General features: G+C 35.9%; 1 protein-coding gene across 1 annotated transcript in view; it reads left to right on the top strand.

The window, feature by feature from the left end:
* LOC593232 overlaps window positions 1–25,505 on the top strand; it is a 40,849-nt gene that overhangs the window by 4,065 nt on the left and 11,279 nt on the right. The window contains exons 2-4 of the mRNA XM_792718.5: window positions 3,864–3,951; window positions 22,671–22,881; window positions 24,849–24,983. Coding sequence (XP_797811.4) covers window positions 22,748–22,881; window positions 24,849–24,983 — 269 coding nt within the window. The 5' untranslated portion in view covers window positions 3,864–3,951; window positions 22,671–22,747. The remainder of the gene's footprint in view (window positions 1–3,863; window positions 3,952–22,670; window positions 22,882–24,848; window positions 24,984–25,505) is intronic.

Raw genomic sequence — 25,505 nt, 5'->3', positions numbered from 1 at the left:
TTTGCTAGACTGACATTGTCGGTCTTATTGGCTGTCGGTCCAGTGGGCTGTGTGTCTCGTATGATATCGGTCTTGAAGGGTGTGGGTCTCATGGGTTGTCAGTCACTTGGGCTGTCGGTCTCATGGGCTTTTAAGTAAGTTTTTAATTATCTGTAATGTTATAATTAGAATTATGTATTATTATTGCTGTATGTTAGTTTATGTTGTACCTTGTTATGTTAAGCGCTTAGAAACATTGTATTAAGCGCTTTATAAATGTAATTTATTATTATTATTAATTAGCCGGTTCATATTTATGTTTACCTTTCGACCAAAGGTGAAGCTGAGTTCTTGTCTTTTGTTGATCTTGGTGTGAAAATTTAAAATGAAATTCCTGTGTAAAGTGAACAAGAAAAGAAAACGTGCTGCATCCTTCCAGCTTTCTCATTTGCGCCAACACGCAAAATGACTACCGGTAAATACTTTTTTTTTACTCAAAATTTGTGAGTCAGGAGGGTCTTTTCATTTTAGAGGACCTATAATTTGATGTAATGTCCATAATATATTTCAGGAAATGCCCCAAGGGAGAACACACTAGGAGACAAACTGAAATTAATATTTTTATAGACATCTTTCAAACATTCATAACTCTCCTATTTTTAGCCTGATTCATTTCAAACTTTTGTCAATCTGTTCCTCTTATTTTTCTACTTTCATATTAATAAACTGATTACAAAGGTTGAATTGCACTTTAAGCCTTTCATAATGCAACCAACGCGCCAAAAATATCCAGTGAATTGAATTAGGAAGCGGGCGTGCCAAAAATAGCATCGAAATGATCAACCATGAGGAAAGAAGAATGCACGTTGCGCCTGGAAATAACCGAAGGGTAATCCCCCTTTTTCCACGCAGACATTTATTTATTCCTTATATGGTCATGCACGTTTTTGGCTAGTTTACAGGCGCAAACCACTGTCAGTCGTGCTTAACAGTGTCAGCACTGTGAGACTACGCTGATTGCACAGTCTATAATCTATTGGCTCTGTATATGTAGGCTGCTCAGACTCCGTATATTTGACACAGCCAGAGTCCGACAGAGCTAGGCTCTGCTCAAGACTTTGTGGAGTTGTGTTTACCTGTCCGATTAGAGTCTGTTTCTGCAGACTAGGCACTTGAGTCATGACTGCCATTGTACTGTGTACAAAGGGCAGTTGCTACCCCAAACATGATTGGCAGTATAAACATAAATGATTCAAACACATGTATTTAATTTGTTGATGCTGGTAATCTTATTGTGCGGTGAGCTGAGGCGTATTGTGTAAGATTAATGAGTGAGGGGCGTGTACGGACTAACATGCTCTTGTAAGGCTTTCCAACTTCCTGGATACGTAAATATTTTGCCGGTTGTCAAGGAAAATGATTTGAATAGTAAAATCTATTTTGAAATGACAAAAGAATATTCCAAATACCGGTAATTGATGTTCTTTATTCTGCATTTGAGGAGCTGTCGACAGTTCTCATCTTCATGGGCATGCATGTGACATTTAATATTTCATAATGCTCTGTTCGGATGGAAAACTACTTTACAGACACGGAACCTCTTCGAAAGTAATGCAGAGGGGCTGGTCCGTGAGATTACATGCATATTCTGAAAGACTCAGTTCACTCTGTTATGTTTTAAATTAGAGTCTGTCCTTGCAGACTACAGAGTATTGTAGGGGAATTCCACAAATTAGAGATTTACCTTGTAAACACTTTAACAGCTGATGCAAAAATTATGTCATTTAAATGAATATGTACATTGTACATGTAGCATAGCGGCGTGGTTCCTGTTTGCTTCACGAGGTCCTATATTATGGTTCATAGCTCTTGTGGAATGACTATACATGTACATGTATGTGATGCTGTGTGAATTTCAGCCCTCTTCGACTTAAAGGGATCCGGTAACTTTGTCTTAGATTCTGAAATAAAATTCTGGATTTAGCTCATGATGCAATGATAATTATAAACCTTTAGGTCAGTCAGGAACCCCATGACTTTTACAAGCCGATCGCCTGTCTGATTATCAAGATATTTATGATTGGAATTACAAATTTTGAAAACCGTTCGCCTGACGGTTTTCATAACACTACAGTCTATTGGGGAAAACGAGTATGGTAAAACTGGTCAATCAAAGATTTTTACTTTTTGAGGCACTTCTTGATCATTTTGAAGCGCTTCAATATTACACCATATCACAGACACTGATAACACGTAGGGCCGTGTATCTCAGATTTAACAATGTTAAACGATCCCTTTAAAGAGGTAATGATGCCAGAATAATTTCTAAAATTTGAGAAAATCAAAAAAAGCTTTTTACAATCATGGATGATCAAAAACTGAATCTGAATCTTTTTAATTGTTATCTAAAGCTATCACCTTGATCAAGGAAAGAAGAAGAAAAGTTATTAATATTCTTTAACAGGAAAAAAACACTCACAAACAAAACAGAAACCAATACCGGTACAAAACAAAACAAACAATTTATGATAGCTTTTAGGGTTGAAGAAACTTTTGAGTTGCATCTGGGCTCCTTTATTGTATACTCAATGTGGATTGTGCCAGATTTTTTTTTTTTTTTTTTTTTTTTTTTGGGGGGGGGGGGTAGGTGAGGGGCACATGCCCCCATTACCCTTTCTCTTCTTCCTTACATGTGTACATCCTCAATCTTCCTTTTTGGTAAATATTTATTAATCTTACATTTATTTAGGGCTGCAAGGGCGGGGGGGGGGGGGGGGGGGGGGGGGGGTGCGGGTGGGGGGTGGGTGTCACACGCCCCTATTCTTTCCTGAGTCTGCTGGTTTGGTGAACCATGGACCTAGGAGAGATTGCTCTTCTCCTTTATCTGTTGGGATCGACCACCATGACTCTACGCTATAAAAGTGTGGATTGGTTTACAAAAAGAATCATGTCCACGGAATCTAATCTGTCCTTGTCACCACTACAACCAAATTGTTATTTATTTTTGTTTCATGTGAAAATAGGATGTGGTTGATTTGAAAATTAGTAGATGGTTGAATATTCAATTTGATGGGGAAAAAATTATATGCATACATTGAATAGGCAGGGAAGAAGATTGGATGATCAATACAGGCTTTGCATATTATTGGCTAGTTCATAGCTGCTTGTATTTTTAAACAATGAGGTACCGACCATATCTCAGAGTTCATATGTGATGACTGTATGAAGCTGATAGATCTACTAGTGCTAGGAGCAGACAAAATGTCCAATAGAATTATATATTTTAAAATGTAAATTCATGTTCATGGTACCATAATATGATAGGCCATTTTCATAATGCAATCAGATTTAATGCATAAATCTTGGTTATTAAAGTGCCTTGTTAAAAATGATTTCAGTCTCCTGTTACGAATAATTGTATTTCAATAGTCAGAATGCTCATTGCAATACATTGCGTTGCGTGTTGTTAGGTATGGCAAACCATAATTTTTGTCCCACCAGCAATAATTAATGTATGCACCTCACATTCTGACTGAAATAACAAGGCACTTTAATAACAAAGATTAATGCATTCAATTTGATTGCATCACGAAATTGGCTTATTCCATTATGCATTTTGGGATTTCCCTATTGATTTTTCTACCATATGCTTTTGAGTCACTTTCAATACAAATTCTGTTTATGTTTGTACATGTACAAGCACAACAAAGGCTCAAAACAATGTAAAATTACTTAGATTATTCTTTACTTTATTTCAATAAAAACGGAAATGTACCCAGAAAGGGAAGTGGATACAAGAAACTAGGAATCTGTTTAGTTGCCCTAATTTAATAATTAATCATTAGAAATATTCATATATTTTGTAAATTCTCATTTCATTGCAGATCTCTTATGCTTGTGCATTGTGTGTTTTAAGTGACGATGAAGCTGGTAACATTGTAGCAGACATCACATTATAGCTTTGGATCAAAGGTAAGTTTATTTAACTCTTGACATGAGTATATGCCACATAAATGCCCCTGTGCCACATTGTATTAATCATGGGATGGATATACAGGGGGCTTCAAGATTATTAATTTAATTGTTTCTAGTCCAAGATTAATCTGTACCAGTGTTACAGGGTTGTCAAGATTGCAAATGGGACATTTTGTAAAGCCATTGCGTTGCACAAAGCAATCCTTTCATCAATTGATGCCTTTTCTTTTGTGCAAAATTGCATGTGTGACAAACAGGTGAATATTCAGAGAGGCGAAGAAAGCAATTAAAGTGTTAAAATATTCTAAGACCAACTCCGCTTATTTCAGAGGGCAAGTCTGTGCTATTTGGTCTCATACAGTATAAAAATGTACATTATTAACGTCATCCTCATCATCAGTTTTGGTGTATACCTGTTGAATCGTTTCTGATTAGTTATCCCATCCAATTGACCTACCAGAGCTTAAATCAGTCAAGATGTATGCTGACTATGTTACAAATAAGCAATTGCACATAAATATTGTTATGCACATGTACAAAACAGCTAAGAAATCAGTTTACAGTGTCAATTCAATTCAATTTATTCCGCAACATAAAAATTAAAGTATACAAGGAAACAGTAAATTTTAACTCTATTTACAAAGGTTACATGCAGGGCTTTCCATGAAGGTTGCGAAAACCTGTAAAGTTGGATCGCCCATTACATAAATACAAAATATCATAAGCACACAACGATAAAGTAATTAAATAAGCAAAGTACAGACACTTCAACTTACGAATGTCAATAAAGGTGACGTCTGCTATTTGCCGAGAGCTATCCTAAATGATATTGCTTAATCATATCATAATTGTGTATTTGCTTTGTACATCAGGTGATAATTATTCACCTTTATAAGAAAAAATATACAAGTCTAGTTGTGATTATTAAAAAGAAGGGGAAAAAGGGAAAAACACAGCAAGAGGAAAATCATAAAGCATGGATAAGAAAATGCCCATAAAAGGCAAGACTTGAAGCAAAACCTGTGAAACTGTTTTTTTTTAGAAAAGTAAATTTGATCTACTTTGTCCTCATTGTGCTTAGTTCTTGTCGGTATGTGCTTTCCTTTTTGCGATCATTTGTCCGTGGCATAGTTAACATCATGCTTTAAGATTTACATGCATTATGAACTTCCCAGGGTTCCTCAATCGTGGTAGCCAAAGAGAAAAACGGGGGAAAACCCTGCGGCTTTCCTCTTTTCTATTTTACAGCTTGCTATTCTCTCCGAGTGACCTTTCTAACCAAACTACAAACCATTTTTAGTTTTGCTTGAATCTCTTTGATTTCACTTCTTCTTTCTGTTTTACTTTGTAAATATCTTAGTTTTTTTTCTGTATTGAACATTGTTCATCTTCTGATGACATTCTAGGAATTTATTTTGTTTGTTTGGGGGTTTATTGATTACCTAGGCAACTTATCAAAGTGCAGCGGCATGTATAGCGACATGTATACTGTACATGTATGCCTGAAAAGCAAAATGCATAATTGTTGAAAAACATGTTTTTTAGCATCTGATAGCTAGTGGCATAACTTTGATATAAGGATCTAAATTTATGTTTATATCAGTGTAAAATACTCTTTTTATATATACAGGAGATTTTTGTATATTTTTTTTAAAAATTTAAAATGTTCATGTTTTCTTAACTTTTTGGAGGTCTTTTGGAGCTTATACCAGGGCTAAATTGGTCGCTGATACCCTGAAGTGCAAGTCCAGAATCAGAGCCTGTTTCACAAAACTTGGACATCAGTGACAAATGACAGTCTTTGTTATAAGCTACTGAAATCCTTGCTTCTGATTGGTTATCAGCAGATTTGTCACTGATTTTTGTCATTTGTCATTGAGAAAAGGCTTTGTGAATCAGGTCCCGGGTCGGTTTTACAAGTATGCATGTTTAATACAGGAACCACTTGGTCCCGTAGGGAATGCGTTAAGATTTGTCCCACCCCCCCCCCCCCCCCATCCAGTTTTTTCTTCCCCATCTACTGATTGCTTTTCTCAAGCTTCGTTGTTCATCCACTCTCTCCAGCTCTTCTTTGTTGGCAACCCTGTCACTCCAACTAATTCCTTCCATTTTTTCCCAGAGCCATATAGGGTGCGTTCAAACGTTTTTTTAAAGCTAGAGTTTCAAACATGAATCACAAATCAAAACGCCGTTAAAAAGCATGGTTACTGCGGGAGAGTGTTCAAGCGATTTTTCATCAATGCTGATTCTCGCTCAATTCAAGCCCAGCCACTGCTCATCACACTGTGCAGTTTTACCCAGGAAGTGTAGGTCAACTTTGCCGCGTGCTTCCTGAATTTGTTTACGGTCGACATGATTGAGATCTCTGTTCATTCAAGCGATTTTTAGCGATACAAACGCATCTTTTTCAGCGTTTCATGTTTGCCTTTTTAAACACGTTTATTTTTACGACAAAAATTGCTTGAACGCGACCCTGATTTAAACTAAACGAAAAAGGTGTCGCTTGAAAGCACCCATAGTTCCAAATTATCAATCATGTATTTGATATTGGTGCAAAAATTCCAGTAATAGTTTTGTGCTCGGTACTTGAAAGTTAATAACAAACTTTGACACCTTTAATTGGTTATTTAATGATACATTTTTGCATCAAATTGGATTCGGTATGTATTATCAATATTATGATATATGCACCAGCCGATGTGGAGAGCCTCTCGACAGAAGTTTAAATTCTTTTAGGTGATCCCCAGGCATTGGCTGGTGCTTAATATCATACTGTTAATGGTATATCATTTTGTCAGCCCTGTGATGTTTTCTATGTATTGTTATCATCTTGCCTGGAAATGAAATAAATAAATAAATCATAACAGCTGCACAAAATTGAATTTGAAATAATCATTATTGTCACACCTAATTGAATCTGCCTTTGTCGAGGCACGTCGGACATAGATTTAGATTATCCTGGGCCCTGGGGATACAATCAACAGTGCATGGTGGTGGATGTGAGATTGCAGTGGCAAGAAGGTCTCAGATTGGGATGGATGACGTTTAAAGCCCCACTGTCCTACTTGTAGCTACTTGCTCCCTCTATATAGAAAACAGTGCCTAAGCGGTGCCTGTTGGTCCACCATGATTCTCTTTTTCTTATGTTAATTGAGAGCTGAGTTGATGAGATAACCACCTGTCAGTGACCATGCTGGGTGGTCTAATCCATCCTGGCCAAACCAGTACAGACAGGCTTTAAAGGCTTGTGTTATAATAGCGGATGGTATATGTATGCATGTATATGTGTGTGTGTGTCTTTATATATATATATATGGTTAAAAAACCTGGAATGTGAAGACAATAAAAGAAGGTATCTTGAGAAGTACAGAAAGAGCCGTGATACGAAAACTAGGAATGTGCATGAAGACAATTAAAGAAGATGTCTTGAGGAGAACAGAAAGAGCTGTGATACGGAAACTTGGAATGTGAAGACCATAAAAGAAGATACCTTAAGGAGAACAGAAAGAGCCGTGATACGGAAACTTGGAATGTGAAGACCATAAAAGAAGATACCTTAGGGAGAACGGAAAGAGCCGTGATACGGAAACTTGGAATGTGAAGACTATAAAAGAAGATGTCTTGAGGAGAACAGAAAGAGCCGTGATACGGAAACTTGGAATGTGAAGACTATAAAAGAAGATGTCTTGAGGAGATCAGAAAGAGCCGTGATACGGAAACTGGGAATGTGAAGATAATAAAAGAAGATGTCTTGAGGAGAACAGAAAGAGTATTGATACGGAAACTTGGAATGTGAAGACTATAAAAGAAGATACCTTAAGGAGAACAGAAAGAGCCGTGATACGGAAACTTGGAATGTGAAGACTATAAAAGAAGATGTCTTGAGGAGAACAGAAAGAGCTGTGATACGGAAACATGGAATGTGAAGACTATAAAAGAAGATGTCTTGAGGAGAACAGAAAGAGCTGTGATACGGAAACATGGAATGTGAAGACTATAAAAGAAGATGTCTTGAGGAGAACAGAAAGAGCCGTGATACGGAAACATGGAATGTGAAGACTATAAAAGAAGATGTCTTGAGGAGAACAGAAAGAGCCGTAATACAGAAACTTGGAATGTGAAGACTATAAAAGAAGATACCTTAAGGAGAACAGAAAGAGCCAAGATACGGAAACTTGGAATGTGAAGACTATAAAAGAAGATGTCTTGAGGAGAACAGAAAGAGCCGTGATACGGAAACATGGAATGTGAAGACTATAAAAGAAGATGTCTTGAGGAGAACAGAAAGAGCCGTGATACGGAAACTTGGAATGTGAAGACTATAAAAGAAGATGTCTTGAGGAGAGCAGAAAGAGCTGTGATACGGGAGATGCATGTGTGCTGTGAAACTGTCTGATAGAAAAACTACAAGTGAGCTCATGGAAAGGTTGGGTCTGGAAGAAACTGTGGTGGAAGTGGTAAAGAGAAGTGGATTGAGATGGATGGGTCATGTGATGAGAACGGAAGATGATGAACCTGTGAAAAGAGCTTGGGATCTGGACTTGAATGGCATAAGAGGGAAAGGAAGACCAAAGATTTCATGGAAAGATATGGTGAAAAAAGAAGACAGTAAGGTTGATCTAAATGAAGAGGATGCTCGAGACAAGAAGAACTGGAGAGAGAGAGCGTGTCATCACGCGCGAAAGTCAATAACCTCTCGTAAGAGGGAAATGCTGACTTTACAGAATGATGATGATGAACTAACGGAAATAATATCACTGGAGATTTTTGTAACCAATTTCAGTTTTAGAGGGTTTTTTTTTTTAGAGAAGAGGTAAAAAATTATACACTGTTTACCCCGGTATGTAGATAATGTAGAAAGGAAGGAGCAGTTAAATATCAGAAAGAAAACAAAAGAAGAGGAAGTGATGAAATTGCTTCTTTAAGGTTTCCAGGGTTTGAATCAAATCATAAAAGTTGCTTTATCGTTTAGGTCTATTATTTCTCATATTCAGATCCACCAAAAGAACTTCCTCCTCTATTAGGGAATGGAATATTCCAGAGGTAAAAATTGGCCAATCCGCAATCGAATTGCTCAGAATATTGTAGTGATCCAAACCCAGGATGACAGAATGATATCCAATATATCGGACCTCCGTGCACATACTCGGATCTAATGCAGATGTGTACATGTATTGAGGGCATTATATACGTGTACACTGTGCAGTCCTTTGCCAATTACCTAGTCTCAGATTTGCAGACCTTGTATTTGAAAATAAAGTTGGATTGCAGGGATGTATCGGAGTTTACATGAAAAGAGGAACTAATCATCAAATTTGACTTTTGAGTTTATTTTACCTTGCATGATGGATTATAAAGCTTATGTTCATGGATTTCATGATTGATTTTCAAATTGATGAATTCTGTAACGGAATTTTGATCAGAAAAAGATTTATATTTCTTAGAATGAAGTATCAGGAAGCTGGCGTTTTTAAAAATGGTTTTATTATGGAGTAATAATAAATTCTGCAATGAACATCCATCATGAAATTTGCAACATAGTGCCATTTGCTCATAAATAGCATTGCTTTAATACAATACCATTACCAGTATTGTTATTATTGGAAGCTTAGGATGTCAAGCTGGAAATCCATAAAAACCGCAACCACTTTAGAATATTTATGGTAGCAAGATATTCTTAACATATATTTGAGCCCCCCCCCCCCCCCCCCGATATTTAGGGGATCTTGAATACACATGTAGATTACATAGAACTCTTATCATTATTGACTAAGTATTTTCTAACAGAGACAATACAGGACTTTATTCTTTAATTTGAAGCCTACACATTTTACCTAGTTTAAATCTTTACTAGCAAGACCCGTGGAAAATCCACGGGATTCTAGGGGAGGGGCCAAATAGATAGATAGATAGAGGCCTATGTGCTATCCAAAAAAAAATTAGATTATCTTTATATCGAGAATTTTTATAATATATGCTGTTTGACCATAAATGGCGCATCGTAAAACAAACTATGTCAGATAGGATCTCGATAATTACGATTTATTTGCATTATTAATGTTGTGATTTCAATGTAGTTTCATGAAAAGACTACATATGCAGAGGCTTGGATTATGATTATGTTGGCATTGTTCACAAAATGTGTACAATTATTTTCAAAGTAAAGATTTTACGCGAAAAATCGGACGGTTTGTGCACAAATTGACTCGACTGTGTGTGGGACTGTGAGCGTAGAATCCAGTGAAAGATTTTTTTTTCGGGGACTCGATCTATATCAAATTTTGGGAAAATTGGGGGGGGGGGGCTACTTTTTGTTAAACATATTAAATGGTTTGCGTCCATCTTGCGTACTTTTTTTGCGTTCCTCAGGGTATGGTAACGTAGGCCAGCGTACTCTCAGCTCAGCGTAGTTGGTACGCAACTCTACTATGGACGCTACGCCAATTAGTGATCGACCTGCCAGTGTCACAAATAAGGTATTAAAAATATGCTCATCTGACCGTAATTAAATGCCCAAAACCCCCGAGCTTTCGGGGGTTCAGCCCTTTGTACCCGTGGACACCACGCCTGCACTCAAATCGCTTTGAGTTACCTGACCCCCCCCATACTTTAAAAATTGATTTGATGCAAGAACTGTATCATACTAAAAGTATTATCATGTTTTTAAACGACCATGACGACCGTCTGATTTTCTTGTGAAAACTTTACTTTGCTTGTGAAAACTTTACTTTGAAAAATGATTATCGAAATTCAGTATACAACTATACATGGCCAGAATAATCACAATCTAAGCCCAGGTTTCATACATCTATTCACGAAACTATATTGAAATCGGGGCAATAATAGCAATTTCAAAGTGTTGTTTAGACTCTCCTCACACCACGGACAGGCCTGGCTACTCCGGTCACCGCTACTCCATGCTCACACACTCAGCTCCGACAGCAGCGCTCAGCTGCGGTGGCAATACACTGTGGAAACTTTACTTTGAAAAATGATTATCGAAATTCAGCATACAACTATACATGGACAGAATAATCACAATCTAAGCTCAGGTTTCATACCTCTTTAGTCACGAAACTATATTGAAATAGGGGCAATAAGAGCAATTTCAAAATGTTGTCAGCTCAGCTCAGCTCACCTCACACACAGTCACAGTTCCGACAGTGCTCGGCAGCAGTGGCGCACTGCACTGCCCGTGCCTCACGGCAGCTAGCTTGCAACTGAACTGTCAGTTACGATACGATGAATTTCTTGTGAAAACTTTACTTTGAAGAATGATTTTCGAAATTCAGTAAACATGGACAGATTAATACCAAAGTAACCCTGCTTGCATACCTCTATTCACGTAAACTATATACAAATCACGGCAATCATCATATAATCAGAGTCGAACCGACTGAGCTGTGCGTGTGACGGTGAGCGTAGAATCATCGCAAACATTATACACGTACGTTCGTACACACAGCAGGTCCGCCTGGCCTACAAAGCATATCCTATAGAAAGACGCATAGCACGGGTAAGCTCAACCCGTTGAGCGTACATATTTGCTACAACCCCTCACCCGGGTGAGTCGTCTGTTGATGTGTATTTCTCTTACATGCTACAAAGCGAACCCTATAGCAAGAGGTCTTACTCGGGATACGCCGCAGCTTTTTCAATTAGACTTGCTACACCCGTTGACGCGAGTGGATTCTCGTCCATCGTGTGTCTCTTCGTCTCTCTTTGATAATTAGACAGAGGGCGGGTGCACGCCTTGCCGACTCGCTCTCGCGGGTTCGTCGCCTCCTCGCAATCCACGACGCCCGCCGTGCTCTCGTCCGCCCGTCCTCCCCGGCACCCCGAACCGCGTTTAACGGCATGGACGTCGATCGCGGGGTCGACGTGGCACGCGGGTTACGGGAGACAGACCTCGTGGAATTGTGCCGCCCTCCCCGCGCCACGGCGGAGGCGGGCGGGGTCGGGGAAAGACGTTTTTGAGGAACCGTTTTGTACCCGTTTGGACCCCCCGCGGCGATTTTGCGTATTAGTAATATAGATATGCCACAGAAATAATCTACCTTGTGCCATATGTACATGTAATTATCATGGGATAGCTTTGCCAAAGGCTTCAAGATTATTCAACTGTTTCCAGAGAAGATTAATCTGCACCAGTGTTAAAAGGGTTTTCAAGGAACCGATGAAGACCAGAAATGGGTAATTTTGTAGAGCTTAGGCTTAGGGATGGCTATGAAGGCATACAATGTAGTGTTGATTCCGGGTTGAACTAACAGTCATTCCGTAATGTAGGAAATCATGTAGGACCAATCGTCTTACAACCTGTCGATACATTTTATGCAAATCCTCAATGCAAGGTGCAGTTGGTCAACAAAGGTTTGGAATTACATTGTACACATAAGCTCCTGACAGTAATGAATGCATGTGTCATGATTGTGTTTCAAGGCGCATGTCGATTGCTAGCAACCTATACAGTAGATGTAGGATAGTAACTACATGTTCTTCGGCCACATAATTAACATTTCAAGACGACAATCGATAATAGATCCTACGTGGCGGCGGAACGGACGTCCACCATTTATTGTATGGGTATATCATTTTGTTGTTATCTGACTTTGTATATGATGCAATATCTTATAGGGAAACGCATGTTTTGAGCATCATTTTAAAAGAATGCTTGATGAAACATAATTTGGGTCCCATTCTTATCTGACCATCATGTCATCAATAATAATTGTTGATAATTAATAATAATAATCATTTGAATTATTACTATTATTTTTTATTTCTTTTAGTAGTTGCTATATACAGAGCAAATTTATTTTTCATTTCTTTTCAAATAATATAAAAATGACAGACAATAATAAACGTAATGATATAACACAAATGAGCATTGAAATATCTTTGACATTGTATTATCATTATCATTATCATTTTTATTGTTATTATTATTATTACTACAGCACCAACAACAATGACAACGGCAACAAAACAATAATAACACTAGATTTCTAAATAACATCCAGTTCTCTAATCGACCACCATAAAGGCATTAGTTGTATTTTAAATGCCCTGGAATTTGAGCCAATACCTTTCTAGCTCCGAGCTTATGCTCTGTAACAAACACAAATGTATTTTCAAATACCCTGGAAATATTCATCTTGGTTTTCTACAGGTTTACCCTGTAAGATCAAATAATCATTATGTCTGAGGTTAGCTTTGCTTTTCTGTTAGATAGCGGGGTTCTCTTGACTGAAATTCCTGTTCTTTATTAGAACGCCATGACCTTGTCCTATTTTTGTTTTATGTTACTCCTTTTATCAAATTGATGAAAGGAAAGATTGACCTTATTGCTATTTTCAAAGAGTTGTTTTGCTTGAGGTTACGAATTTAACAAAAAATATAAAAAAATTGCACCATAGATAGAAAAATCCAAAGTTCAAAACACATCGTATGTACTCAGTAAACAAGTGGTTGGTTTTATCAGTGATCCTTTTTTATTTTGTGGGATTTTGTATGTTGACTAAATTCTCTTTGTTTTATGGGAAAGGAGAGATAGAGGGGAAAAGAGAGAGAGAGAGAGAGAGAGAGAGAGGGAGAGAGCAGAAATAAACATTAAACAAGAAAAAGATAGGAAGAGGAAAAGGAAGACAGATAATATAGAAAGTGGGAGAGAGAGAGAGATAAAGGGGATTGGAAGAGAGAGAGAGAGAGAGATATATACAGAAATAGAAAGAAAGAAAGAAAGAAAAAAAAAGAGAGAAAGAGGAAATGAAAACAGTCTGAACCTTAAAACTACCCAACCATTCTATGTGCTCCAAGTAAACAGCCAGCAAAGTTCAATCCTCTGTCTTATTTTTCCCCTTCTGCTGCAGATTCCAAATGGGTCTGAGCAGGGAAAGCCCCTTTTGAGCTACCCAATAACATCCACCGTCCCTGGATATGTAATAAGATAATGGCTGCGGGGAGAAAATGAAAAAGGGGGAACGGCTGAAATTCACACAAATATCTCAAACTGACAGATGTTCGTGCATTTTCTGCTCCTGAAAATGTAATTCTATGCTGCCGAAAATGTTGTTCTAATTCAATAAGAATTCTTGATTTTCGCTTTTGGTCAGTTTGTGTAAATTTGTTTTTTCTTTGCTTTTTTCCTCATTTGTTACTGGGATCGTGAAAGAATATCAGTGATAGTTAGTTCTGTCATCAAATTTCTAACCGTCTGTTTGGATCCAGATGGGCTTCATTTATATAATTTTACAGAGGATTAATGCACTAGTGGCTCAAAACAGATGAATTTGTAAGTTCAATTCAATTTCAATTTCAATTTATTTATGTTTCCAACAAAACATTACAAATCAATCATAAACATTTACAACAATTTAGGAATAAATTTTGGAAACAGAGGGGTCCACTAAAAAGCAATGCTTGTACAATTGTGGACCCCTCAAAATGATACTTAGGAACAATGAGTTATTAAATTAACAAATTCGTAACTACAAAGAAGAGACAATATTGATGAGCATGAACAGTTTGCCGGATTTCATGTAAATAAAAAAAAGTATTTTATTTATTTATTTATTTTGGTTTAATAACACATATAGATGTAAATGATTCAAAGGTCCAGGGACCCAAACGGATCATGTTTACAAGTAATAAAAAAAAACTTATAGATACATTAAATAATCTCCAAGTTTGGAAGCGCTTAGTGATTCTAATAAGCGCTATATAAAAACTGAGTGTTATTATTATTATTATTATTAAATATACAATAGTGAACAACACAGACAGGTATAAAAAGTATTCATCTTAAACTTTAAAGAGAACTTCTTTAATTTTAAGAGAGATATCTTTTTTAACCAGCTCGCATTTAATTTTCATTGAATTTTGTATATGGATTTTATAGTTTTTTTTTCTTCAGAAAATGCTTTTTCATGAATATCACTTCTTCAAATTTAAGAAATATACATTTTATGATTGCTAACATTTCTAGTATTTTTATTTTTAAATAGCAATATTGATGTATGGTCAGCATTTTTTTGTTAAAGACTTTACTTTGATATCTTTACCGGTATACTTTAGAATATGATTGGAAAACAGAATATGTTGGGTTTATAAAAGTTTTGGTTGAATTCAGCCTACTTTATGAATGACCTTTCCTCTTTATGAATGACCTTTCTCTTTGTGATTGACCTTTCTCTTTGTTTATGATATGTACCTGCATGGTTTCATTTGGCGCCGCTTGCTCATCACAACGTCTGCCCACAGAATCAACCAGAACGCAAATAATCGGTTGCATGACCGGCTGTGCATAAGTTTAAGAGCCCACATTATACAGCCATGAACCCCCAAAATGAGCTGATAGATTACTTTACTAATCTATTCATTTTTTTTTTTTTTTTACCTAGCCGTCCTCTCGCCAAACTAAAAACTTGCAACCAAAATAAAAGTTGAGCACAAGCTGTGTCAGAATGTATGTAGAGCACATGACTGATGTTACACTTTAACACTGAAAATGTGGTCATGTACTACTGCATGGGCTCATATTTTGAAATGAATATTTTAGATCAATTTTAAGTAATTAGTTTGAATTATAATCACTTATCTTTGTAATAATAATAATAATATTTTGCTTTTATATAGCGCTTAATACAAATGTCTCTAAGTGCTTTCAAATATACTATTACCCCAGTCATATACATATATTTCTGAAATAAATATTCTAGAACTATTTCTTTTGTTAGGTTCCCCTTTTTAAATCAATATCATTACTTATCCTTTGTAAGTGAAAGATATGTTTATGTACAAAAACATATTTCTGAAATAAACACTTCAAAGATCTGTTTCTTAAAGTTTTCACCTTTTGGATTAAATCACTTCTCTGTTTTAAGTGAAAGTATGTGTTTATGCTCATACAGATATTTCTAAAATAGATATATTTTATTGTGGGAAATGTAAATAGGCAATTGTAATGACTGAAGTGTGTATCCTGATTCCTGAAATGGTTGAAAATGAAAGAAGCAGAGTTTGCTTTATTCTATGGGGTTTAGAGGAATGTAAAGTTAACAGGATTCTTTCTTTGAAAGCCATTGGGAAGTGGTCAGGGATGACTTGTAGTATACAAATAGAGACTCCATGAGACTTCAGTGGAAAGGGCTTTATTTATAAGCAGCATTTTTATTGTTATTTTATTATTTCAAAACTCATCTCAAAACATTCCTTTTCAAGTCTTGATAGTTTTTCCTGTTTACACACGCCTTGAGCACTCCACAGAGTGGATTTGGCGCGATATAAGTTATATTATTATTATTATTATACCAGGGCACAGCTCTTATTGAAAATGCAACAGGTTTAGAATTCTTCTTCTCCAAGATTTAAAATGGACAGATTTTGTAAAGCATGTTGTATGTCTCAGCTTTGTAATTGTCCATATGAAAGTTTTTGTTTATCTTTGTTGATTGTTGGAGTGAAGCTTGTTAAGTATCTATACTTTCTCAGTAACTTTACTTTTCCTTCTCTCTCTCTCTCTCTCTCTTTCTATTTTACTTTGTCTTTCTTCCCCCTCCATGCACCCTCTCTCTCTCTCTCTATTTTACTTCGTCTTTCTCCCCCCCCCCCCTCTATTTCTCTCTCTCTCTCTCTCTCTCTCTCTCTATTTTACTTTCTCATTCTTCCCCCTCCCCCTCTCTTCCTCTCTCCCTCTCTCTCCCTCTCTCTCTCTCTCTCTCTCTTTCTCTCTCTCTCTCTCTCTCTCTCTCTCTCTATTTTACCTTGTCTTTCTTCCCACCCCCTCTCTCTCTCTCCCTCCCTCCCTCCCTCCCTCCCTCCCTCTATCACTTTGTCTTTCTTCCCCCTCCCCGTACTATCTAGGTACGTGTGTGCTAAATGGGGACTTATACTTGTACAATAAGTGGAAAGTCAGTTTATTATAACACATACTGTTAACTTGTTAAGAATTGTGTTATTAAACCATACATGCATACGTGTGCGCTAAATGGGGTTTATACTTGTACAATAAGTGTAAAGCCAGTTTATTATTTTTTTCCTCACTTTAGGTTTGGGGAATCCCAACAAGCACAATGCTTGAGAAGCATTGAATGCACAAAATATATGATACGCAGGGCCGCGGGCCTGGATCCTGGTAGTTTTGGGGGGCCCCAAAATGGGTGCAACAAATTGCTAAATCTTCACCCTTGGCCTCATCAATAGAACATACCGTCACCCGCTCTAAAACCCCTACAGCATTGGCAGAATTAAATGGGACTCAAATTAATCCGAATGGAAATAGTTTACAACATTTTCGAATATCACCTGTAATGTAGACTCTTATAAATGTGTTCTGAGACCATTGCAAAGACATCCCCAAAATCAACCCATGTCAATTGCAATAAAATCCTTGTGCATCGATCACTTTGAAATGAGAATGATGACAATGACATATTGTGTAATTCAGACATGACCCTTCTAATTAAGGCAGTATTGTGGGTATTCTGATTGCTGTTTAGTTGATTTTTCAAAAGTCTTTTCAATCATGTAATATGTGATTTGCTATACAAATTTGTATGGTTGTACATCTCAAAATACAGTGTTCCTATTTAAAACATATTACCCATTCAGAATCCATGTAACTTTTAGACAGTTCACTTTATTGTGAGACAAGTATTCTACATTACCTTAAAAGTAGTAGTAAGAAGAAGAAAACAAATAGAACTGCTCGAAAAAGAAGAAGGCTAAACACATATCCTAGCTAGTTGCAAGCAGAAGAAAACAAATTGAACTGCTTGAAGAATAAGAAGAAGGATATTACATGTCCTAGCTAGTTGTAAACTGCTTTTTATTTGCTCTTCAATAGGAATCTGACCCCCTTAAACAAACTTCCTCATTTTTGTTGTTGACCTTAGTCCATCAATTACTAGATTTAAATTGATTCTCAGTGTTAATATTTGCATGTTTAAAATGTAATTCAAATATTTATATACTGCTAATATTTCCGATTTTGAAACCGGTACTTTGCACCTTCTTCCCCCATCATAAATGGCCATAAATGTATAACAATGACTCACATTAGCTGACTATTTTGATCATGAAAACATATTGTGAAAGGAATAATTTTAAAGTAACTGGGAGTGGCAAATATGGAATCACCTCATTAAATTTATTGTGTGTCTGTAAAGTAGGAGTTCTGTTTTCGTCGCAATGCAGTAGAGTATATTGATGGAGTAGCTGTGCTATATAAATTGGTCTAATTATTATTTTATTAATGATACAAAATTTACTCAGTCTTGCAGAAAATTGCATCTGGAGTGAAAATCACTGCACACAGATACTGTGTATATGGGTACAGGGGACTACGCTGCAATGTGGCATCAAAATGTTGTCAAAAGTTTTTAACTATTTCTAGTCATACAGGAGCATTTCAAGAGCAATGCTTTACTTGTGATATTGCTGTTATGATATTCTTCTATTCTACTCAGAAGGTATATGTTTAAACAGATCTATTGTTTCAACTTTAAGTTTACAAACCTCAAAATTGTAAACAACGAACCAATAACAAAGATGAGGGTTCACACTGGACCGAAACAATAGTTATTCTAAGTTAACCAGGGAAAAGCATTCATTTATACTATAAGTGTAACCTTGAAGTTAATAACATCCTCACAGCACATAACTTCGAGTGAGGAATCCCGCTGCTCGTAGTTATCGCGTTAACCTTAAAGGGCAAGTCCAATCTAAAAATAAATTACTTTCAATAGAAGGTTTGTAACTTTGAGTTAACTAAAAGTTTTGTTACAAAAAGTGCATCAGTATGGTCCCTAACAACAAGATATCGTCAATTCTTCAGTTTTAAATCACAACCTAAAACTTAACAGACTTTCTTTTGTCTGAACCTGTCTAGAAATTAGAAAAGAATATGCCAAAGCTCTCAAAATATTATTAATCACCTTTACCTGACCCTTCTGCTTTCTTATCACTATTAAAGTAACTTGATATACATGTTTATAAACATACAGCTCGTAGAAAAGAAGATAGTCGAAATAGGCCGGGTCACAAACGTTTCAAATCTATGGACGTTTTGATTGTGGACGGCCCATGCATTGATCTCCTCCATGCACATAATAGCTATTGCCTATCATTCAATCTTCCAGCTCAGACTAATGTACCTGTACCGGTAAGTTTGTGTGAACTTAAATTTGCATTATCAAATAATTTTGCGTTTTATGTAATGGAAATTTACATCAAGTTATTTGTCAGGGCTTTTCAGGCAAATAAGTTTGTTAGATTTGCCTTTCACATGTATCAAATAATTTGTCAGGACTTTTCAGATTCGTCTGCAATGGTCAAGCAAATAAAAGTTTGCGTTTTATGTAATGGAAATTTACATCAAGTTTTTTGTCAGGGCTTTTTTCAGGCAAATAAGTTAGTTAGATTTGCCTTTCACATGTATCAAATAATTTGTCAGGACTTTTCAGATTCCGCTTCAATGGTCAAGCAAATAAAAGTTTGCGTTTTATGTAACGGAAATTTACATCAAGTTATTTGTCAGGGCTTTTCAGGCAAATAAGTTAATTAGATTTGCCTTTCACATGTATCAAATAATTTGTCAGGACTTTTCAGATTCCGCTTCAATGGTCAAGCAAATAAAAGTTTGCGTTTTATGTAACGGAAATTTACATCAAGTTATTTGTCAGGGCTTTTGAGGCAAATAAGTTAGTTAGATTTGCCTTTCACATGTATCAAATAATTTGTCAGGACTTTTCAGATTCCGCTTCAATGGTCAAGCAAATAAAAGTTTGCGTTTTATGTAACGGAAATTTACATCAAGTTATTTGTCAGGGCTTTTCAGGCAAATAAGTTAGTTAGATTTGCCTTTCACATGTATCAAATAATTTGTCAGGACTTTTCAGATTCCGCTTCAATGGTCAAGCAAATAAAAGTTTGCGTTTTATGTAACGGAAATTTACATCAAGTTATTTGTCAGGGCTTTTGAGGCAAATAAGTTAGTTAGATTTGCCTTTCACATGTATCAAATAATTTGTCAGGACTTTTCAGATTCCGCTTCAATGGTCAAGCAAATAAAAGTTTGCGTTTTATGTAATGGAAATTTACATCAAGTTATTTGTCAGGGCTTTTCAGGCAAATAAGTTAGTTAGATTTGCCTTTCACATGTATCAAATAATTTGTCAGGACTTTTCAGATTCCGCTGCAATGGTCAAGCAAATACAAGTTTGCGTTTTATGTAATGGAAATTTACATCAAGTTATTTGTCAGGGCTTTTGAGGCAAATAAGTTAGTTAGATTTGCCTTTCACATGTATCAAATAATTTGTCAGGACTTTTCAGATTCCGCTTCAATGGTCAAGCAAATAAAAGTTTGCGTTTTATGTAATGGAAATTTACATCAAGTTATTTGTCAGGGCTTTTGCAGGCAAATAAGTTTGTTAGATTTGCCTTTCACATGTATCAAATAATTTGTCAGGACTTCTTAGATTTCTCATTCATATTAAGGCAAATCTCAACCTTTTCTTTGCATTTTGATTATTAGACCTCATCATGTTGTTCCTTTACTTCATAACAAATAATACAAAAATTCAAATTCAATGAACATCAATTTGTGGATCCTACCATCACTGATTCAAGTCATTGACTTATTTTGATCAATGTACTGCACGCACAAGTTATGTAAAAAGAAAAGAAATAACGTTATGACCTTTGAAATTAAAGAACCTGGGGTTTCTCTCCAGACCTTATTCATGATTAATGTTGCAAGACGACATTATGTTTGTAATCTAGCTCAGTTTGAGATGCATCAGAGAGTCTGAACAAAGACTAAATTGAGGAAGTAGTCATTTTAAATCAGTGACGTTTGCTTCTTGATTCAAAGTTTCTTTATTTTGAATGTAGGTCTCCATGGCTAGTACATTCCATAACAATGCTATGTTCGCACGAGGCTATCGCAGTTTAACTTTATTAAAGTTAGCACAACCGTAAATTTTTAAACGATAACTTACTATTCACACAGGTTTACACGTACCGATAACACCAAAACAAGGAACATTTACAGGTTTGAACTTCCAGCTTGGCAAGCAGTCATTCTTATTGCAGGCCGGGGAAACCTTGAATTTAACTGCATTCTCAAAAACTTTGAGCTGGGACCTCTTGCAGCTAGCTCCTAGTAATCATGTCAACCTCAAGATTTGCTCATTGTTTATAACTTTGAAGATTAAACTGAAGGTTTTTTATACTACGGTGCATTTTCAGGGTGCATTAACTATGAGATAACCTTGAAATTTAAAACCACATACCAAATACTTGATTGTTAGGTGGCTACTTATCCGCATTTTGGAAACATTTTTCTAAATATTTTTATGATATTGCTGTGTGATGTTGCCATTGTTTTATTTTTTACAGTATCGACTTTGAGCTCCATTTCATGTTAATTTTTTTAATAAACCCATTCAAATTCAATATATAGCATTTTTGTACAGACTTTCGTGTGGACCTAGCTAGAGAAGGAGAATAAGCCCCAGGCAAATAGTGGCTTAGATTATTTGCTTTATAGTTCAACAGTTTATTGTATCAATAAGTTATTAATAGAGATCTGCTCAAAAGCATGTGCTTTTGTTAGCTTGACAACCAAACAAGTATTCCTTATAAGGCAATTTGCATTGCTGAAATTTCATTATCTCTTTGATGGTAAAAGGGGGGAGATGTGCGCTCAAAAAAACATGACCATATATGGTAAAAGGTGATGTTCACTCCTTTTTAGCATGGGTTTATTTGATTGCTTGAAGTATGTTTTTAATTATTGACAATTGCATTTTGGTCTTTTTGGTTTATTTGTAAAAATTATTATTTTTCATAATAATTATGGGTATGATATAGGGATTTGAATTCGATATATTTATTGAAAAGAGAAATGACTCACAGTCTAAAAATAAATGAACATTTGAAAGTACAAAATATGAACTTTCCTGCAAATTTGTTTAATTATATCTAAACAAATATTATTTGTTTTATTGATGTCCCATTGCTTTACCTAATTGTTTGTGAAATTATGATTATTGTTGAAAATTGAAAAAACACCTCATCAGAGGCAAACAGAACAAAAATGTTTTAAATTATCATTATGTAGTATGTGTACAATGGCAAATTTGACTTTTATTTCAATCACTCTTCGTCCCACCAGGAAATATGTACCGTTAACAACTAAATGATTCATACTGTTACCAAATTTTGTAATATTTTAGGGTAGATGAAAAAATGATTTTTCTCAATTTATGTTTCACATTAGAATGTGAACTATTAAAGCTTTCACCGAAAAGTATTTGACAAAGCCCCCAATTTTAACCAGTCCACCTTTCATTCTTGATTTAAAAAAAAAGAAAAACAATGTTTCTTGACTACAATCAACCGATTTGCTATTCCCGTTTGGAAATTATGTATCAGAACTGCATATTCTGAGATTTTCATGATCGCAGCTAGCATGGAATGGCCTTAGGCGCTATTAGAAATATTTGAAATTTACCGGGAGCACCTGTAAATTTTTTATTATTCAATTTCTCGAAAGCGAAAGTATTTTAGGGGCTGAATTTTCTAGTTCTTATAATACATCCACAGGGGCATCCAAATATATCAACATTTTAAAGAATTACTATCAATCCAATTTTCAAAATTCCTGAAACTTTGCATCACCTTTAATTTGTTTTCTACTTTGTTTTTTTACAGAATGGAGGTTGTGCCACCTATAAAGGGTATGAAGTGAGAACAAATATTTCATTGATCGCCCATGTCAGCTGGTAGCTATGGCAACCTTGATAGAGGCCGCTAAGACTGGTAACCTAACCCAGGTCCGTCGGATCCTGTGTGCAGGACGGACTGACATCAACTGCAGGGATAGCGAGAGGAAAGGAACACCACTCTTCTGGGCTGCAAATGGGTAGGTCAAAGGTCACTTTGTTTATATAGAATGTGATTGAAAGTTGTATGTATAATTTGTTAAGGTGTTGTGGTCTAGTGGATAAGCCACCCAAATGCAGATCGCATGGTACAGGGTTCAAGTCCCGTCACGGCACTAATGTCCTTTGGCAAGACATTAATCTACATTGGCAACTCTCCACCCAGTAGGATGCAAAAGATAATGTGGTTGGATAAGCAAGTGAAGCTTGTAAAATGGCAAATGGCCGGAATGCTCTCCAAGGAGTGGAGAATGTGCATACATTGTGTGCAGGTAAGCCTGAATTCGATGACCGGGGTAATAATATGTACTGCACCTAGAAACAAAGTATTAGGTTCATTATAAATGAAAGCTATTATTATCATTATAAATGAGATTCTAGCATTATATGTTGAGTGGTTATACAAATGAACAATCAATTATTGATATTATTATTGAAAGATGTAAGTATGGTGAAAGAAATATAAATATAGCGAGAGAGATCAGCTAAAGAAAGCTCATAAAAGGTCTGAATTTAGAGACTAGAAAGAAAAATATTTAAGCTCATAAAAAGACCTCAATGATAGCAAATCTCCAATAAGCCCATTCAGTTTAAGAATAGATTGAATGCTTATTTTGCTTGTGTATTAAATTTATAATTGGATAAAGATTTATCTTAAGATATTCATTTTGCTTCTCAGATTTATTTCTAGATTTGTTTCTAGATTTGTTTCTAGATTTGTTTTTACCTCCACTTGCCTTTCATTATTTAGACAAAGAAATATTCATCTTCCTGTGGCATTTGAAAAAGGGGTTTACTGTGCCATGTAGGAAACAAGGCTTTAGTGTTTTATAAAGCACCCTTTCAAGATGTGCATAGCACATTAACAGCAGTGAAGATACTTCAATTTTAAAAATTGAATGCTGAAAAGAAAGAAAAAATACAAAGAAAGTAAAAAAGATGCTTTTTAAGAAAAATTTTGAAAGTTGCCAGAGATTTGCAATTCTTTCATTCAAGGGATAAGGAATTCCATATCTTCCATATCTTTGGGGGCAATACCTGAAAAAATTGCCTTATCTCCTATATCTGTTTTCTGGTGTCAGGGACCTTTAAGGATTATTGTTAATACAGTATGAACCAGAAAGAAGGCTGCATTCCAGCCAAAAAGTCTTTATTTTAAGTTCCACAAACTATGAAAAAAATCTTAAGGGGAACTGATCTCTAGAAATTGAAAAGAATGCCAAAGCTCACAAAATATTTATCAATCACCTTTACATGAACCTTATGCTTTCTTATCGCTGTCATAGTAACTTGATATACATCTATATAAACATACAGCCGGTAGAAAAGGAGATAGTGGAATGCAAAGTCATTGTGAATATGCGTACTGATTCAATTGATTTTATTTCTCATGCAAAACATAATACAATGAATAATTATATTACAAAAATATGCAACGAAAAGACAAATATGATAGGGAAAAAAAGCAAGAGAAAAGAGGAACTAACTAGAAGCAGAGCCTGTTGAAGTGTTAGTTCCTCAGATGCTGTTTTACAATATAACATGAACAAAGTATGCTTAGAAAATCAATAGATAGACAAAATGTGTAGCTAAGAAAGTATAGATTTTGGGGGGGGGGGAAAAATAAAAGAGAGGAAAAAATGGAGGAAAATAGTAGAAGGCAAAAAGAAAGAAAGATACAAAAAAAGGGAAATGAATGATTGCAAAAGCTCCACATAAGATGAGGTTACAAATGTTTCAAATCTATGTAAGCTTTGATCATGGACTAATTAAAACAAATATTTATTCAGCACTTCGTAAGGTCTCACAACTATGAACCCAGCGCTCCATTTCCACTCCTTCTGTAGTCTGTTCTGTAAAGCGCATAGAGACATGCAATCATGCCTATGTGTTATGCACTATACAAATATGTTTAACTATTGTTATTATGAATTCTCTTGTGTTACAGTGGACATGATGAGATTGTGGCACTGCTGCTGGACAATGGAGCGAATATAGAGATACCGGTCAAGTATGGAATGACCCCTCTCCTGGCCGCAGTGGACAGGAAACATCTCACAACGACGAAGCTACTGTTAGCCCGGTAAGGCACCATCTCCTTCCTTCGCAGGTATCATTTTGTGCCCTGCGGAAGGGCATTAAAACTATTTTGCCCGATTTCTATTTTTTAGTTTTGATTGCTGCAAGAAAGGACAATCACACTTTAGACCATGGGGCTCTCACACTCATTTTTTTCTCACAGGGGGTCCAGAAATAATTTTTAGAAATCGGTATGCAAACACCCTACATATGTTCTGTACCTTTGCAAAATTTAGAAATTTTAGGGATCTAGAGGAAGATTTTGGGCACCCAAGTATCCCGGTCCGGGGCTCCTGTGAATATTGAGCACTACCATGTATTTATACTACAAAGAATGGTATTTAAAAAATGGAATACCTTTTTGATTGGATATAGATCCTTCATCTAAAAGCCCAAGACCTTTGGATGAATAATTTGGGGCTTGGGTGTAATTGGCACTAATTTATTTATCTGTTTTCCACCTTTTCTGTTTTTTACTCTCTCATTCTTATTTTCTTCATTTATCATCATCATCCTGTCATTGTCA

Source organism: Strongylocentrotus purpuratus, unplaced genomic scaffold (genome assembly GCF_000002235.5).
Source record: "Strongylocentrotus purpuratus isolate Spur 01 unplaced genomic scaffold, Spur_5.0 spur5_scaffold_19, whole genome shotgun sequence".
NCBI classification, from domain to species: domain Eukaryota; kingdom Metazoa; phylum Echinodermata; class Echinoidea; order Camarodonta; family Strongylocentrotidae; genus Strongylocentrotus; species Strongylocentrotus purpuratus.
This window is presented reverse-complemented; position numbering and strand designations above follow the sequence as displayed.